The sequence below is a fragment of the Mixophyes fleayi genome, chromosome 3 (assembly GCF_038048845.1).
Source record: "Mixophyes fleayi isolate aMixFle1 chromosome 3, aMixFle1.hap1, whole genome shotgun sequence".
Lineage (NCBI taxonomy): Eukaryota > Metazoa > Chordata > Amphibia > Anura > Limnodynastidae > Mixophyes > Mixophyes fleayi.
In genome coordinates this window covers 32152370-32172634 of record NC_134404.1, presented here as the reverse complement: position 1 = coordinate 32172634, position 20265 = coordinate 32152370, and the positions used below count along the sequence as shown (strand labels likewise).

The following is a 20265-nucleotide window of genomic DNA, read 5'->3' as shown; positions in this document are numbered from 1 at the left end:
AATTTTGGCTTCCATCCAAGGTCCAATTCATTATCATCACTCAACTATTCCGGTCTTCCAGAGATCCGTTCCACAGCTTCATACCTTAAATCTGTTTGGAAGAAGGTGCATTCTGCATTAACTCTGGCTTTTTTCCAGTCTAAAAAATTTGCAGACCGTCACCAGAAGGACTGTTCATTTAAGGTGGGGCAAAAAGTCTGGTTGTCCACACGCAATATCAAGCTCAAACAGCCTTGTAAAAAAACTAGGGCCTAGATTTATTGGCCCATTCCTGATCCTCAAACAGGTCAATCCTGTCGCCTTCAGGCTAAAGCTTCCTCAGTCACTTAGGATGCCGAATACCTTCCACTGTTCTCTCCTGAAGCCGGCTATCCCTGCACGTAAGTCTAGGCTTCGTTACTTACGCAGATCTCAGTCTGTCATCCCAGAGGGCCACAGGGAACTCCTGGTGGAGAAGATTCTGGATTCCAAAAAGGTCCAGGGGCAAATCCACTTCTTAGTCCAATGGAAAAATCGTGGCCCGGAGGAAAGATCTTGGATTCCGTGGAGACGCTTACATGCCCGCAAACTCATTGAGGATTTCTTCAAACAATTCCCTGGCAAACCTGGATGTCGGGTTGCTTTGACCCCTCCTCAAGGAGGGGGTACTGTTACGAGCCGCGGCGGTGCCCAGCCGCCGCGACTCTCCTACCTCCGTCCCGGCCGTCGCTATGACGACCGGGACGTCACTTCCGGGGGCTCGCCGGCCGCTGCCTTAGCAATGGCCAAACGCTCTTCTATCCAGCGCCGCATCCCGGCATTACAGGGCAGCCGGGCGCGTGCACAACAGCGGGGCAAGTCTGCAGGCTGATTAATTCCATCAAGGAACAGCCTGTGGGCAATTAGAGTACTGGGCTATCATTGGTCTGTTTCAGTATTTAAGGCAGGGAGGGCTTAACCTCCCTGCCGGTTATAGCTTCCAGTTCCTGTGTTGCTGCCTGCTGCTGTACTTTGGTGTTAACTTTTGGATTGAATTCTGCCGTGTATGACCCCTGCCTGTTTTCTGAATTTGCCTGTTTGCCTGTGCCCTTGACCTTCTGGCTTGTACAACCCTTTCTGCTGATTTGCCCGTGACCTCGACCCTTGGCTTGTTTCCTGACTATTCTTCCTAGCAAGTGACCCCTGACCTCGGCCCCTCCTTTGGAACTGCTGCCTGCCATTATCCTCTGCTCCTGGGTTCCCCGCAGCTGATACACGCCACACGACCCTCTGTAGTCTGCAGCCAAGTCTGTCCCCACCACTAGGGGCTCCAGCGAACACCTGACTATCAGAGTAGACTCCGGGTGGTGTTGTATTGGTTGGAGGGGTTCCTGACACACACTAGATTAGAAGAGCCGTGCGCTGAATTGGAGGGGCTGCACACTAGATTAGAAGAGCCATGCGCTGTATTAGAGGGACTGCACACTAGATTAGAAGAGCCGTGTGCTGTATTAGAGGGACTGCACACTAGATTAGAAGAGCTGTGCGCTGTATTAAAGGGACTGCACACTAGATTAGAAGAGCCGTGCGCTGAATTGGAGGGGCTGCACACTAGATTAGAAGAGCCATGCGCTGTATTAGAGGGACTGCACACTAGATTAGAAGAGACGTGCGCTGTATTAGAGGGACTGCACACTAGATTAGAAGAGCTGTGCGCTGTATTAGAGGGACTGCACACTAGATTAGAAGAGCTGTGCGCTGTATTAGATGGACTGCACACTAGATTAGAAGAGCTGTGCGCTGTATTAGAGGGACTGCACACTAGATTAGAAGAGCCGTGCACTGTATTAGAGGGACTGCACACTAGATTAGAAAAGCCGTGCACTGTATTAGACTGGCTGCACACTAGATTACAAGAGCTGTGTGCTGTATTAGACTGGCTGCACACTAGGTTAGAAGAGCCGTGCGCTGTATTAGAAGAACTGCACACTAGATTAGAAAAGCCGTGCGCTGAATTGGAGGGGCTGCACACTAGATTAGAAGAGCCATGCGCTGTATTAGAGGGACTGCACACTAGATTAGAAGAGCCGTGCGCTGTATTAGAGGGATTGCACACTAGATTAGAAGAGCTGTGCGCTGTATTAGAGGGACTGCACACTAGATTAGAAGAGCCGTGCGCTGAATTGGAGGGGCTGCACACTAGATTAGAAGAGCCATGCGCTGTATTGGAGGGACTGCACACTAGATTAGAAGAGCCGTGCGCTGTATTAGAAGGACTGCACACTAGATTAGAAGAGCTGTGCGCTGTATTAGAGGGACTGCACACTAGGTTAGAAGAGCTGTGTGCTGTATTAGAGGGACTGCACACTAGATTAGAAGAGCTGTGCGCTGTATTAGATGGACTGCACACTAGATTAGAAGAGCTGTGCACTGTATTAGAGGGACTGCACACTAGATTAGAAGAGCTGTGCGCTGTATTAGAGGGACTGCACACTAGATTAGAAGAGCCGTGCACTGTATTAGACTGGCTGCACACTAGATTACAAGAGCTGTGTGCTGTATTAGACTGGCTGCACTCTAGGTTAGAAGAGCCGTGCGCTGTATTAGAAGAACTGCACACTAGATTAGAAAAGCCTTGCGCTGAATGGGAGGGGCTGCACACTAGATTAGAAGAGCCATGCACTGTATTAGAGGGACTGCACAGTAGATTAGAAGAGCCGTGCGCTGTATTAGAGGGACTGCACACTAGATTAGAAGAGCTGTGCGCTGTATTAGAGGGACTGCACACTAGATTAGAAGAGCCGTGCGCTGAATTGGAGGGGCTGCACACTAGATTAGAAGAGCCATGCGCTGTATTGGAGGGACTGCACACTAGATTAGAAGAGCCGTGCGCTGTATTAGAAGGACTGCACACTAGATTAGAAGAGCTGTGCGCTATATTAGAGGGACTGCACACTAGGTTAGAAGAGCTGTGTGCTGTATTAGAGGGACTGCACACTAGATTAGAAGAGCTGTGCGCTGTATTAGAGGGACTGCACACTAGATTAGAAGACCTGTGCGCTGTATAAAAGGGACTGCACACTAGATTAGAAGAGCCGTGCGCTGTATTAGAGGGACTGCACACTAGATTAGAAGAGCTGTGCACTGTATTAGACTGGCTGCACACTAGATTACAAGAGCTGTGTGCTGTATTAGAGGGACTGCACACTAGATTAGAAGAGCTGTGCGCTGTATTAGACTGGCTGCACACTAGATTAGAAGAGCTGTGCGCTGTATTAGATGGACTGCCCACTAGATTAGAAGAGCTGTGCGCTGTATTAGAGGGACTGCACACTAGATTAGAAGAGCCGTGCGCTGTATTAGAGGGACTGCACACTAGATTAGAAGAGCTGTGCGCTGTATTAGAGGGACTGCACACTAGATTAGAAGAGCTGTGCGCTGTATTAGAGGGACTGCACACTAGATTAGAAAAGCCGTGCGCTGAATTGGAGGGGCTACACACTAGATTAGAAGAGCCATGCGCTGTATTAGAGGGACTGCACACTAGATTAGAAGAGCCATGCGCTGTATTAGAGGGACTGCACACTAGATTAGAAGAGCCGTGCGCTGTATTAGAGGGACTGCACACTAGATTAGAAGAGCTGTGCGCTGTATTAGAGGGACTGCACACTAGATTAGAAGAGCCGTGCGCTGTATTAGAGGGGCTGCACACTAGATTAGAAGAGCCGTGCGCTGTATTAGAGGGGCTGCACACTAGATTAGAAGAGCCGTGCGCTGTATTAGAGGGACTGCACACTAGATTAGAAGAGCTGTGCGCTGTATTAGAGGGACTGCACACTAGATTAGAAGAGCTGTGCGCTGTATTAGAGGGACTGCACACTAGATTAGAAGAGCTGTGCGCTGTATTAGAGGGACTGCACACTAGATTAGAAGAGCCGTGCGCTGTATTAGAGGGGCTGCACACTAGATTAGAAGAGAACTTGCCTTACCACTTTGTCATGAAGTACTGTACAGTGTGTGCAGGGGAAGAACAGTGCTTCGCCCAGCCCAATAGCAAATCTTGGTTATGGACCTGTAGCCTCCTAGACTCCTCGCCCTGCTCTGAAAAGAGCAGAGAGGGGATCTTATTCTTCACTGTCGGGGGCTTTGGAAAATACATAGATGCTCTAAAATCATTGAAAGCTAGGCTTTTCACCCATTAATAGACCCCCAAATAACAAAAAAAACCCTCAACTGAGAAAAACAAATTGTGACTTGGCCACCATATGGGACTACCTCTCATATCATTTATGAACAACTATTAAGTGTGGGAGAACACAATCTGTAAACCCCAGATTTGAATCATAAAGATTGAGAACCAAACCAATCCATTTATGCATCCACTTGTTTAAAACCAGCTCTATGATGAACTCTAAATGTAGGATTGTCCTACTCAAATCAATTAAATGACATGATAAAATATAAGCAAAAAAGAATAGGAGCATATATTTTAGTATCATCAACGTCCAAATAATTCAGTTTACTTCATGTAAATTGCTGAGAACTTAAACTTCTGTGATGAGTAAAAAGCCTTTAGCTGTCTGCTCCCATCTGATCGGGTGTCTGTTCCTCAATGGCAATCCTGGTCAGAATATATAGATGGATGTGTAATTATTATTTAATATTGAAATACTCAATAAGATGCAACACAATAAAATCATTATGAAAATGTGGTTTTTTGAAAGTTCATATTTTAAACAGTAGAAGAGTCACATCCATCTTCGCCTTCTCTGCTATATACTTGTTGTTCACCATATTTATGAGGACACGTTGGATGTTCTTTATTTGATATAGAATTGTGTTTGGCACCACAATCTTTATGCACCAGTATATCACTACTCTGTGCTGTTGGAGGAACCTGCTCTTTCTACTATCTCTCAGTCTGTGGCTCCCTGTATTCCTTTATTCCTCACCGCATGATTCCACCTTGTCACATGTAGCCCTAGCCTAGCAAACATAATCACGACTAGACAGGTCACTGCCTTTCATAAGGTCAGCACACATCTCCCTGAACTGCTTTGTGCTGCCAAGAGCATTCTGATTATGTGATTATTGACAGCTTGTACTAGCCCTCTGTCCACAGAAACTGATGACAAACAGATGAGCAGGAAATAAACAATAAAAAACGATGTTCTGACCATACACAAGCATAATAATAATAGTTTTTTATTAGTATTTTTAATTTATGACCATTTAATACTGTCTCACCATACAATGTCCCTTGACATTCAATAAAAATGTCACACTTGTGACCTTAAAGAGATATGTAAAAGTAATTTTCACTATGCAAATAGATAATAAAATATAACAAAAATTACTATAAATGTATATTCAAACACTTATTTTCCTTGCAGAGCTTTCTTGAGACGGTCGACATTGTTGTAGACAATTCATCAGTACACACTTGGAAACAAATTTCAAACCAGGGTGCAGAGAGCTCAAATCTTCTCCAATCTGTCGAAAAATTTGCAGAAAAACTAACCTTCAATGAATCGTTGGATATCACAACTAACATAAATATTCAGCTAGTTGGCAAATCTATTAGCAATTCTCCAAAAGATTACAATGCAAATTTTAATTTCAGCCGCTCAAATAATTTAACAGGGAATGTTTTGATTAGTAAAGACACCCTGAACCATATATCAGAAAATGCCAGTGTTATAAGCATTGCATATGCTACATTAAAGGACATTCTAAATACGGACTCAAATAACACAAGTAACACAAACGTTTTGAACGGTCTTGTGATGACAACAATAGTAACTGGCAACTATACCAACTTCAAGATTGAGATGGATTTTAAAAAGAGTAACGAGACATTAAATAAAGCAACATGTGTTTACTGGAACTTTACAACTCTGGACTGGGACAGTAGAGGCTGCAATAGTGCAATTGATGGGAACATTGTAAAATGTAACTGTAGTCACTTGACTTCATTCTCTATTCTCATGTCCCTATCAGTCCCGAATGCGCCATGGTTAGACTATGTTACCTACATTGGGGTAGGCATCTCCATCCTTAGTCTGGTCATCTGCATCATAATCGAGGCTGTGGTCTGGAAATCCGTAACCAAGAACAAGACCTCTTACATGCGCCACATCTGCATAATAAACATTGCTGTCACGCTCTTGATGGCAGATATCTGGTTTATCGTTGGTGCAGCCGTGGCGAAAACTAACACACAAGCCTGCGTGTCGGCAACGTTTTTCGCACATCTCTTTTACTTGTGTGTCTTTTTTTGGATGCTAACCATGGGACTTATACTTTTCTATCGCCTTATGTGTGTTTTCCACGACCTCAGCAAGACTACCATGATGGGTATATCATTTTTCCTGGGTTACGGATGTCCTGTCATTATTTCAGTAATCACTGTGGCTGTCACCCAATCCAATGAAAACTACATAATTCAAAAAGGTGCTGAAAAGCTTTGTTGGCTCAATATTGTAGAAAGCAAAGCATTCCTTGCATTTGTGGTGCCAGCATTTACCATTTTATTTGTGAATTTTATTACTCTACTTGTTGTGATAGTTAAAGTCCTCAGACCGTCTATAGGGGACAGGCCGAAAAAAGAGGAGAAAAGCACCTTAAATCATATTACAAAATGTATACTGATCCTGACACCACTTCTTGGACTTACCTGGGGCTTCGGAATTGGAACGATGTCAAATTCATCACTTGTAATACACGGGATTTTTTCAGCACTGAATTCACTTCAGGTAAGCAATAAATATCTACTCAAACTTATATCTTAATACAGGTTCTCTCAGAGACATGAAATCTTCCCTTCATGGATTTAAAGCAGGTTTGATTGGCTACCAACTTATTTTGTCTCCAACAGTTGAGGTTCAGAAACACTAAGGGCTAGATTTACTAAGCTGCGGGTTTGAAAAAGTGGGGATGTTGCCTATAGCAACCAATCAGATTCTAGCTTTCATTTATTTAGTACCTTCTACAAAATGACAGCTAGAATCTGATTGGTTGCTATAGGCAACATCCCCACTTTTTCAAACCCGCAGCTTAGTAAATCTAGCCCTAAATCTATTATGGAAGCTGAGGGTATTGTTCTCTGTTAAAAGCCATGTAAAATACGTCTGGAATCCGCCTACTCGCAATAAAAACCTTCTTTCAAACATTTAAATACTGAGAAGTACCCAATGCATAGTTATAAATAATAATAATAATAATGATAATAAAATCTGATATATGAAATTTGTTTCATATAGAGGTGTGCACAGGTTTCCTTGCAGGAGCCTCACATCACTCTGCACTGTTGGGACTCTTCTTCTTCTGCTGTCTTTCCCAGTCTGTGGCTTCCAACTTTCCACCATCCCCCCCCTTACATCATAATACTTCCAACATGTAGACACACATGTTAAATCAGGACAAAATAAGCCCCACACCAAGCAACCCAATCTGCCCAAAACATCCACTTTTGATTGAAACGCCAACCATTTTCATGTAATACCCACCCCTTTCGAAGTCTGCAAATCGGGACAGTTGAGCAGTATGCATCATGATACTGCAATTATTACGTTCGGCCCTGTCCGCACACAGCCTCAATAACTATCAAAATCCAAAAAAGAGTCGGAGCAATATTGTTCTCTACTGAATTCAATGTTCTTCGTGTAATGGTTTAAAAATTGCTGAGCACGAGTTCCATGATGAGTAACAAGCCTGCTACCCTCTGATCGATATTATTTTCTCAATGGCAGACCTGGCCAGAATACATAGTCAAAGAAAAAAAGATGGAGGGGTTATATTATTTAATATTCAATAACACCACAATCTTCATGTGGAGACTCCCATCATTACTCTGTGCTGATGGGAGACCCTGCTCCTTCCACCATATAACTCAGTCTGTGGCTTCCTGCTGCCTCCATTCCCCTCCTCACATAATGTCACTGCCCCTGTCACATGCAGCCCTGTCCTCACTGACACATCAATCATCTCCTGATATACTCTGTGCTGCTCTGGACTCTGCTCCTTCCACTGTATAACTCTCAGCCTGTAGCTTCCTGTATTTCCCTCCTCACATCATGATACTGTCACATGCAGCCCTGTCCTCACTGATATATTTGCACCAGGGAGAGGTCCCTGCTTCCCACAAGCAGGAGGCCAAGAGGGGGGACAGGTACAAAGTAGCCCCCTTGGTGGCTATGGAAAGGGCCCCAAGATGTTGCTGTACCAGGGCCCGAAATTCCTCCTGGCAGCCCTATCCACATGGTCAGCACACTCAGACTCTGTGCTGCTGTAAACATTCCAATAATCTGACAGTCTACAGGGATTCATTTTACTGTATGGTATATATATATATATATTAATATACATTATATATAGTATTAGTATGTATTGTGATGATTTCATATACTCAGAGCCAGGGATGACATTTCTAGCGCCCCCCTCTACAGGAGTTTGCACATGCGCAGTGAAGGCCCTGCCGCGTTTACAATGTATAGTCACTAGATGGTAAAACAACATATTTATTATTGGCATAATTAAACGGTCATTATACAGGGTGATTCAAAAGTCGCAGTACACCCTTTTATTTCAAAAACTCTACAGGAAATTGGGAAACCTGAATAGTCCAGTAAGGTATGGGTGACGTGGTCTATCTTTTACGGTATGTACCAAATATGGGCGCCATCTTGAAATCGGCCAATCGGCCCAATTCCTGTAGAGTTCTTGAAATAAAAGGGTGTACTGCGACTTTTGAATCACCCTGTATTATTAATGCCTAGTTCTTAGCGGGTCAGTAGTCTGATTACTAGCATTGTTTAAACCAGAGAAGGTCGCAATATAAATAAAAATCTAAATTCTGCTTTTTCTTTCAGGGACTATTTATTCTGCTGTTTGGGTGTTTGATGGACAAAAAGGTAAGATCTAAACACTTCAGGGTAATTCCCAAACCTGAAACAATGTGGATGCTGTCTATACGTCTTTCACAAATGCACCTATCCGACTGATGTGAGTGCTAAACTATTCTCTGTAAGAGCTGCGTAATATGGTGGTACTATATAAATAAACAATAATAATATTGTGAGTGGATCCTATAGACAGAGCTTATTAGGCCATGTACAAATCAAGTCATTTTACAGGGGTACAAAGGTTTTGTGGCCATTTATTAGATAAGGAATGCCCCCCCCCCCCTCAAAATACCCCAACCCCTGCAATATCCACTCCTTAGGTCTTATTTAAATATATTACCCCACAAAATGAAATACATTTTTTTTTTCATTTTGGCACAATTCAACGTGTATTACTGTGTTTGCCCCCCAATCAGCAAGGGACATGCCCAGCTCCTTCCACCAGAAAGAGCTACATTTTGTGCCTTCTATGTAGCCACTACCTTCACGTGATAAGATCAGCACTGATCTACACAAAAGGGAATAATTACACAAAATAATGGGAACAAACTGCGTCTGTGCTGCACATCCACATCTAGTAAATAAAATGGTGTTTTTAATTTTAGGTTTGTTAAACAGAACACATGTCCCTAAAAGAAAACTCTTTTTCCTCTAATAATATAGGTACGGGATTCTTTGCTCAGCAAATTTTCTCTCTCCAGATGGTCTTCACAGCAGACAAAGGTATGGGAACATTTTCTTTTTTTATTATTACGTTTAGAATGAGGCACATTCCTATAGGGCCATCAGCTATAATAGCCCCACCCACTTCATAGCTTGCTGCTTACTTTTATATTAATGTTGTCTATATCCACACATACTTTATGTAGAAATATATCTGCACTCATAATAGCCCCATATATTTTCTGCTAACTTATTTTATTGTTACTGGTTTACATCACACATTGGAGGTGCGGTTAGCGGTACCTAGTGGATAGGGTAAAGCTGTAGTAGAAATACCCATAATTCCAGCAATATTATTCAGAGTTCCTAAATCCATGGCTCAAGACGGCATTGAAAATATTAAGGGCAGGATTTTCAAATAGGAACATAAGTCCCTTGCCTATAGTCGCCTCATGATTTAGAACTCTATCCATTTGTGGCTATTGCATGAAGTAGTTATTAAAAGCTGCAATTACCAAAGTTGATCACTGAAACACTGCCTTATTGTTTTTAAAAAGTAGCTCAATTAACTGTAATATACATTAATATGGGAATTGTCCAAGAATTCATACAGAATATCATACTGCCAAATTTGAGATTTCACCAAATTTGTTTTCTTCTTCAAATGGGTTGTACAATATATACATCTAGTTTACTGAATAAAATAAGTAGGTTACAGGTATTTATATATTCCTTTCAAAAAAATATAGTTGTGTGTCTTGGTTACTGTAAGTAGGCAACCTCAGGCTTTCCAACTGCTGCCAGCATGCATTGGAAGGTCAGGCTGAAATTTGTAGTTCCACATCAGCTACATGGAAAATGTTGCGTCAGCCTACAGTAACATTAATACAGTATGCTATGCATGCCAAAGGAAAGTAAAGAATGCAATGAGCCTCACAGGACCTTGGAAACAACTGAACTTTGGTTAAAGTATTGAAAGTTTAATCAGAAAGTGATTTTTCTTACCATATACATATATGTGTTTACTGATCATTTCACAATGTTTCCTTAGACGTCCAATGTCAGTTCTTCAGAGCCTCCATTTTCAAAAGGAGTTATCAATTTGTTTGCTAAAAGAGGTGAGTACCAAAGAAATATGGAACTGTCTGATAGGAAATCACTGAGCCCTACAGCAAACCTTTGAAGGGGAACCTCTAAGCAACTCGCCAGTCTGTGTACCATAACTGTATATCTTTCTGCTATTTCATCCTAGATGTCCTCTCGGCACCTCAAACTTTCAAAAACTTTTAGCAATATTTCTACCAGCCAATAGAAGCTAACTAACTAACATCTCTATTTCCGTTGACAACATGACAATAAACCCTACCCTTCATGCTTGTGGCCTAGGTGATTTGACTCAGAACTGTCCTTTGTTCTCCACATCCAGTTTATATCGAAATCCTGTTACATACACCTAAGAAACAATTTCAGATTATGCACATATTTCACACAAGGCACTGCAAAAACTTTAATCTATAAACTCACAATCTCCCGCATTGACTATTGCAATCTCCATCTTGCTGGTCTTCCCTCATTCACCTCTACAATCCAATACTAATTTCCTTACTAAAACGTTCTACTGTGGTTCCTCTTTGACATTTCCTACATTGTTTTTTTGTACTTTACAGAATCCTATACAAAACGCTTCTACTAACGGGTGGTTCCTTATACAGGACAGCTTTGTAAATAGGTATCAAGAGTTAAAGTGTAAATTGTGCCTTAAAAATAATTTATCATAAGTATTATAATGATCATGCACCAATCAATATATTGTATATACCAAATCAATTGTAATACTGGATTACAAACTCATTTCTGTTTTGTGTTCCAGTATTTATGGTCTTTATAGTTGTAACAAAATAAATCACAGCTCAAAGTATTACCCAAACCCAAGACTTGTCATAAGTCCTCCTAAAATTGACATATTCGGTCAATGTATAAAAGTAAATTACCAAAATGATAATTGATTTATAAACATTGTTATTCATTACTTTTCACTCTTATGGTTACAAAATGTCATTTAACTTTTCAGCTTCCTGGCAGCATTAAAAATAAACTGAACTAAAACTGTTTTCAAGAAGGTTGCAACAATTTTGCAAAAACATAATACCCTAACAATATTTTGGCTGCCTGCCAAGATCTATTGTAGTAAATTGGAGAGGGAGGGGAATGTAAGAGCTCAGACTTGTATCTTTACAAACTCACAATCATCCGTTGAATTCAACTTCTCACAAGTACATAGGTTAGAAACAACTCAATGATTATTTTTTTTCCTGCAGAAGGCAGCAGAAAAGTTAATGACAGCTAAATTCAAATAAACATATTAATTTGTGGACATGACTTTATAAAAGCATGTTGCGATCACACTGAAATGTCTCTCTAAAGCTTAAAAGAATCCATTCATTATAATCCTGAAAATAAATGGTCACCAACTAACCAATGTTATGTTTTCATTTTCTTTCATAGGACTTTACAACATTTCTTCTGCCCAAGTTAGCTCATCTAGTGAATCAGCCTCAAACTCGTACTCACTACTCAACTGAGTGAGAAGAGACTTACTGCTGAACATGCTTATATTGCATATCTATTGATATGTTCCGTTATTGTAATTTTTGTTATGCACTTTATTCTTTATAGCCAAGTATGTCACACTTAGTGCATTGTGTTGTGGAAAAGCCATTTATGCCTGAACTCTTTTTTTCCCACTATGAATTGAGTTAATGTCTCATCATATGATGACATATATTTCCAGTGTACAGTTTATAGCCAGGCACTGCTCACAGCCATCTAGAGTTTGTATATGTTCATTGATGCTAAAAACTCAAAGTGATTACATAAGTAGAAGCATAGGTGAGCACACTGGATACCATAGTAATCTATAATATGTGAGACTACCTCACCAAATACTCCATTTTCAGCTTGTAATTGTTTATGCTTTGCCATATTTGGATGTGGCATTATGGCATAGATCAAAATCCTTTTCAAAAAAGACAGCCATCACAAAGTAGAAAGACATTTTGTAGTGTGGAAAACAATTAATGAGAATGTGACATAATGAGAATGCAGCCTATCACTTTACAAGTAACAGCTGACATCATTGAGAATGCTGCCTATCAGTTCACAAGGAACCAGTGACATCATTGCGGATGCTGCCAATCACTTTACAAGGAACCAGTGACATCACTGAGAATGCTGCCTATCACATTACAAGGAACCAGGACATCACTGAAAATGGTGCCTATCAGTTCACAAGGAACCAGTGACAACACTGCAGATACAACCTATCACTTTACAAGGAACCAGTGACATCACTGAGAATGTTGTCTATCAGTTCACAAGGAACCAGTGACATCACTGGGGATGCAGCCTATCAAGTAACAAGAAACCAGTGACATCACTGAGAATGCTGCCTATCAGTTCACAAGGAACCAGTGACTTCACTGAGATTACAGCTTATAAATTTACAAGGAACTGGTGATATAACTGAGAATGAAGCTTATCAATTTACAAGAAACTAGTGATAACACTGATGAAAAAAACCTCAGTTACATGGTTATTAAGGACAAAAAAGATAAAGGTCCATTATGTTCATTCTACTAAAAGTTCTAGTTGTGTAGATCCAGTTGGAAACGAAATGTAAACCCTAGTGAGGCAGTTGCCATTTTATCCCCACAGTGGAAAAAATATCAATTCCCTCCTGATCCCATAAAGAGTAATCAGATTAATTATAATAATTCCTATATAAAGCAATCTATTAATAGTTATACCTGGAGATACAACAACCTCCCTTGCTAGAGAATTCCATAGTATGACTGCCTTTACAGTAAGGTATTGAAGAAGAACTCCGTGCTATAATGTTTCCTCCGCCCCCAGAGTAATAGGCTCTTGTTTGTTACCCTTAAGGATCCTTTAAAACCACGACCAGTGACTTCCTGCCGATGGCCCTACTGCTTCAGTGTAGAAGTGTGAGGGGGGGGGGGTATTTTACTGAAATCATGGCGTTTCACAAAACAAAACATCAGAAATACAATTTAAACATGGATTTAAAAAAACAAAAGACAAAAACAGATCATAATTTTTTACACAATATTTTTGTTAAATTAAAAACAATCTACTAAATGTAACGTAGATCACCATAGAATGTCCTTACTCTTGATATTTTAGATTGTATATTGTATAACTATTATAACCAAAACCATACAGTATAGCCATACTCTACAGGGTACACTAAGAAGTCTTTTTTTCATCAATCTTTAACTTATTTATTTGATATATTGATATATTTGATATATACTTATAATAATGTAAGTAATAAAAGGCTATGATAGCAGGAGATATTCCAAGTGCAGCAGACACAAGCTACTATGCCAGATCTTCAATAATCAACCATTATTTCTAAGCCAAAAACACTGATCAACAGAACCAGAAGGCCTATTGTATTTATTAACATGGAGTATAGTGTAACATTAGTGTAACATGAAATACCCAGTGGTGGAACAAGCACGAAGCAGGCCATGCATCTTCTATGTTGGGGGAGCACGATGATGCTGGTTCATCCAATAAGGAGACCCCTCTCTGCTCGTCTCAGTATGTGCAGTGGACTGAATGCCTAAATGCTCCGTACATGCTCAAGTGGCCTCCTAAGCAGAAAAAAATGTTTTAATATGGAGCCCAGCGACACCTAATTGGTCGCTTTTGGTTAAAGCACATTTGTGCTCTGTGTATAATGTTGTTGAATAAGTCACAAGGCATGGACACCAAGGGGGAAATTCAACTACCTGTAAAGTCTCATGAGAGCCTCACATCAGTGCACCTGTGCGCACTTTCAGCTGCTACGGTAAGCAAACATCGCTGATTTTAGCTCGAACCTCACAAAAAACAGCGGTGTATTACTAATCAAACATCCCGCTGAGTCTCACCAGGCAAAGCTCCGACGGTACTTGAATCCCTCCCCAAAAGGTTCAAGATATATAAAGAGATGATTTGATACAATTTAAAGTTTTCTGAAAGACAACCATTAAAAATTTATTTGTATGGTGATTTTTCCATGTTGTAATATTGTTTCAATTTCCTGGCCTTTCAGATTTTCTTTGGACTAAACAAATAAAATATATATTAGGTTGATTTTGTATAAACTATTTATTCCAGTCCTAAAAGATTTTCATAGCTTAAAAAACATTGAATTAATCAGTAAGACTTTTACTTGGCTCTTGCTGTAATTTTGCTATTTCTGTGACTTGTACGTATTAAATGAATTATTTTGTAAAAATCAAAAATGTGTCTTACTTAGGGCAAAAATGTGCTATTCTCCTCACTTTGTCTGCAAACGTATTCTCAAATAATTTTGACTTATTTAAAGAAAGGGTCCACCGCAAACAGCAGCACCGTAACCAACAGCAGCCAATTGGAGTCTAGCTGTATTTTTTTTGTTTTAGCAAAGTTTAGAAACTGACAGCAAACAATTGATTGGTTGCTAGGGGTTACAGTGTTTCTATGTTTAGATATGTACTGTAATCCTGGGCTGTTATCTATGCAAAGACACTGCTCTACAGTCCAGTAAATTTACATAGAGAACACATTTTGTCAGGATAGTGTGATCCAGCAACTGCCAAGTCATGGCAGATAACCAGAACACACCCCAGAATCCTCGCCTCCTTCAATGTATATTAATAGTGGTGGGACACTGCTAAGCATGAACTACACTATTGTGGCTCTCGATTACACTGTTTTCATAAAAGAAATTTTCTCCATTTGTATAACACAGACAGATTAAAATAATACTTTTTCATTTACAGGATCCGATTTAACATAGGTCAAAAACCCTATTGCTGGCGAAAACAAGGGTTTTCACCCGTGATACAGCTTTTTCTTTTCTATAACCTATATATCAAAGAGATACCGTTGGCAATAACACTCCATCTCAGGATGGCAAAAACAGATAAACATTTAAATGCTTTATTCCTGTAAAATATTTAGTATTTTGTTTAAATAAATGTAATCTATTTTTGTAGCATTTTATTAATATTTTTTTCTCCGTATTAGTGGAACTGGAAGCCCAAATCTAGGCTTTCAGTTCCACTGCACTTGCGCAAAGCTGACTCAAACATACACATATCTGTAAAGACTGGTCGATGAAGTGGTAAATTATCCCATCCCGCTCTATGCTAGTGTTGCCAAGGCAGCTGAATAGCGATCAACTGCCTGGTGATATTTTTGAATTAATTACACCAATAAATGGTTTCTAATCAACGCGATAAGCAAAAAAAATTGGCCTTGTCACCACAAATGTGATTTTTATTGATAAATGGACCCATGGATCCATTATATCAACTCATTCATTGTACGGTCTGCAATTCTGCAAATCTTTAATGTATATAAGGTTTGAACAAGTAAATAGTCTTGAAGGGCATTGATAAGAATTTATATATGTTTATGTGCTGTATAGCCCCTTTCTCACCACGGATGCCACGAAAACCCTTGTTCAGTCACTTGTAATCTCTCGCCTTGACTACTGTAACCTTCTTCTCTCTGGCCTACCTGATTCTCACCTTCACCCTCTTAAGTCGATACTCAATGCTGCTGCCCGCCACATGTTTCTCTCCCGCCACTCTATCTCTGCTGTCCCCCATCCAGCAGTCATTACATTGGCTCCCCATGGCCTACAGAATTAAATTGAAACTCCTCACCCTCACCTTTAAAGCTATTAATCAATCCTCCCCTCCCTACATCTCCAATCTCATCTCTACCTACACTCCTAGCCGCCCACTCCGCTCTGCCTGTGACCGCCTCCTCACTACTTCACTGATCACCTCTTCCCACTCACGTCTCCAGGACTTTGCCTGGGCTGCTTCCCAGCTGTGGAACCATCTTCCACGTTCCATCAGGTTTGCATCTACTCTCAAAGGCTTCAAGCGTGCCCTTAAGACTCACTTCTTTATTCAAGTCTATCAGTCCTCATCCTAACTCCCTTGTCCCAGCTCTCTCCCCCAGTTAGTACAACCCTATTTGTGTCTCCCCCTTTCCTTTAGGATGTAAGCTGTCAAGGCCCTCTTTCTTTGTGTGCTCCTTCTACTATTCCATCACCCTCTGTACCTCTTGGCCTGCTTCCCTAGCCCTGCTTTCTTAAGCTTCGGCCTACTTCTCGCTGATTTCTACCATTAATTTCACTCATTGTCCCAGAAATAATCTGATTTGCATTACCATGTTACCTGTGTATGTGTGTTTGTGTAGATTTGTATATTTTGGTTCATCATATTTTCTTCTTTATGTATCATGTGTCATGGGTCACTGTTTTCTGTATATGTCATGTACGGCGCTGTGGACCCTTTGTGGCGCCTTATAAATTAAAGATAATAATAATATTTAAGTATAAACTACACAATCAACTACCGTGATACACATACTGTACCTGATTTGCATCCTTTACACTGATATGTTCAATTTATTGTATAATAATGTATTATCTGCAAATTGCATTTTAATTATTTGTATTTCTGTGTCAGTTTTTATAAATACCATTAAAAGTGCAAAGCCTACTTGTGTTATTTCACGTAATTTTTATGTCAGCTTTGAAGAAGTGGTTATTAGAAAATAATGTCAACCGTTTTCACCTTGATGTACTATTTTGCATCATCTTTTAGGCGTGGTTACGTGCTTTGCTACTGTAGATTAGGTTTAGGTGGCAAAATCTGTTTATACAAGTAATAATATGTAATACACCCTATTGATTTAATACAACATATTGAATAGTGTGTGTTCACACACAGTATATACAATCAAACCTATTTGAGAATTTCTTAGCTGTGTATTTATAATAGACCTTTTGAACCATGAAGGCAAGATACATTTTCAGTGTAAACCTGACAAATAAAATGAACAGAGTATTATCTCATGAGGCCATCACAAACAGCCAATGCTAAATCCTGTCTGCGGTGCAGGTCAAAAGGCTTATATTTCAGTTAGTTAAGCTAATGTGACATCGATGGACCTACCTCTTTATTACAATTCACCAATCCACAAAGTGAATGTCTCTAAGCAGTATGTATGTCTGTCAGCCATACTTTTATGATACAGATAAAGGCTTCGTTCCCTGTCAAATCATATAAAAAAAGTAACTTTTCAACCTGACCATCTCAGATTTTTGTGAAATTTGGTAGAACGGTAGACAACATAAAGTAACTTTAATATGTAAATTTTAGTGCTCTGTAATATAACGTGTTCATGTGACAGGGTTGCAAATATTACAAAAAATGTAAACTTTATGCTTGCAAGGTCAAGTAAAATGAATAATAACTTCTAATTGTGGTACAACAGTAATTTTTATCTTGTTTTCAGACTTTTCTTGTATTGTCTTTTCTTAGTCTGGCTACAGCTTCTGCATTGAGAACTAGTGATACAAGGGACAAAGACATCCCGATACACTGTGTCCCAAACACTGTGGGCTTGTGGAAGCAAATGGTACACACTTTGTATGTGTTTGTACTTTACATCAGAATGTGAAACTGTTAATGGAAGAGAGCAAATTAAATAAACTAACGGAGGACTAGAATTTTCACCTATCCAATAACCAACACTGGCAAATATGATATGCAATTCACCCAAAATAGAGTGTTTCTTCCTAGAATGTGCCCAGGATGTGATCAGTTCTAGTATATTGAAGAATATACTAGAAGAGATGCCATTGAAAGTGTTACCTTCAAACAGTGGATTACATCACAGACCTGCACACTTGAGACACTTGTCAAGTCCTTCGAAGATTTCATTGAATTATTAATTTCTAAGTTATTCATTTACACACCAATTCTTTCATTGCTGTTCAGCAATTGCCCTATCTGAAAAGCCTTAAGGATGATATAGATATTGGTGAAATTATTGTTACATGTGACTTTGCTGAAACGTATTCTTTCAGCCCTCAAAATGAGGTGCAAGGTTTTCACTGGAATAATGCCCAAAACACAATTCACCCATTTGCCATTTATTACAGAGGAACGAAATCAGGGAAGTTATCCTGTATAAACTTAGTTGTCATTTCAGATTGTCTGCAACACAATACAGTAGCTGTATATACATTCATTTAATTTCTTAAACAACGCATACAAAATGTAAGTAAGATATATTATTTCTCAGGTGGGTGTGCAGCCCAATACAAAAACAGACTTTTGTTTTCAAACTTGGTACATCACCAAGTTAATTTTGGTGAGCCAGCTGAGTGGCACTTCTTTGCCACATCTCATGCGAAAAATTCATGTGATAGACTTGCCAAAACTTTTAAGAGGCTGACAGCTACGGCGAGATTACAACGTCTTTATACAGAACAAATTATGACTCTAATACAACTGTTTGACTGGGTAAAGGATAATATCAAGAATATGAACTTTATATATGTGTGTCAAAAAGAAATAATGGAGAATGAAAAGTTGCTATATAACCAACATGAGAAAGCAAGACGAGTACCTGGAACTCAAACATTTCATGATTTCATATCAGGAACACGGAACAGCTTAATAATCAAGAGGATTTCTACAGACTCATCCAGTGCTGTGAAGGAAACACCAGGGCTGTAACTAGGGCTGTGCAACAGGGGCGACCGCCCAGGGTGCAACACTAAAGGGGGGCGCAATTTGGAATATTTTAGGTTAATTTGGTTAAAATTGAGGGCTAGGGGGGGCGGCATTTGTCTTTCTCGCCCAGGGCACCAGAATTCTAAGTTACGGCTCTGGGAAACACATACACCATATGAAACATTGCCTTTGGAATAAATAAGAAGATTTTTGTACTTACGTTAAATCTCTTTCTCTGATTCCATCTGGGGGACACTGCTACCATGGGGTTGTCTGAGGGCGTTGGAGTTGGCACTTAAATAGTTAACAACTAAGTTTGTGGCTGACTCCTCCCCTCTGCAAACCCACAGACCTCAGTAATACTAAAGTCCCAAGAAAAGGGCTCAACAACACAACTAATTGTAGAACAGCAAAAGGGCGGGAACGCAGTGTCCCGCAGATGGAATCAGAGAAAAAGATTTAACGTAAGTACAAACATCTACTTTTCTTTTTCATCCACTCTGTGTCAGGATCTGCCTGCAAGCCCCTTGCAGTACATACTGCTTTGCATGGCAGCTCCTGCCCTTTTGTCCTATTATTATATTGTATTGGCAGTTCCTCCACTCACCAGAGGAGCTGCTATTGTGCTCTATTGTGTGCATTAGGGGTTAACCTTCCTGTTCACTAATCATTCCATGCACCTGGGTGTGGTCCATTTAAACCTGTTTCCCCCCAGCACACATGGCTGGTTATTGTTATCCTATTCTGATGTCATATCCTGTGTACCTGTGGATTCTTCCTCCTGCCTTGCTCCTCTGGTTCATGCTGCCTGGAATCTGTTCATACCCTGCTTCCCTGCATTAGCTGTGTACCTGCTTGTTTCTGGACATTTATATTATCTCCTGCATCAGCCTGCACCTGGTAATTACCACTACTCCTGACAACCTGTTATTCATACTTGTCTGCAAATAAACACAGAGTGGTTTCACCATATTCGTGACTCCTAGCTGTACTTCTGTTTGTAACTGTGACAGTATAACCAGCCCACAAAACAGCTTTGGAGTCAGGTGAAAGTTTTGTTATTTCTGGGGCCCTTTTCTGCAATCAAGTTTTCATTTGTGTTTGCAAAATGTCTGTTTCACCAGTCTTGGAATTGCCACTGC

The 20265-nt window shown here is 40.2% G+C and overlaps 1 protein-coding gene across 3 annotated transcripts in view; it reads left to right on the top strand.

Moving 5' to 3' along the window:
• ADGRF5 (adhesion G protein-coupled receptor F5) overlaps positions 1-17093 on the top strand; it is a 172869-nt gene extending 155776 nt beyond the window's left edge. For 2 of the 3 annotated variants that reach the window (XM_075201341.1, XM_075201340.1), the window contains exons 17-21: positions 5352-6713; positions 8829-8870; positions 9525-9584; positions 10576-10642; positions 12030-17093. In XM_075201341.1, coding sequence (XP_075057442.1) covers positions 5352-6713; positions 8829-8870; positions 9525-9584; positions 10576-10642; positions 12030-12106 — 1608 coding nt within the window. In that variant the 3' untranslated portion in view covers positions 12107-17093. Of the gene's footprint in view, positions 1-5351; positions 6714-8828; positions 8871-9524; positions 9585-10575; positions 10643-11191; positions 11286-12029 lie in introns of those variants that run through there. The other variant, XM_075201342.1, reaches the window with a different exon arrangement.
• The last annotated feature ends 3172 nt before the right edge of the window (positions 17094-20265 follow it).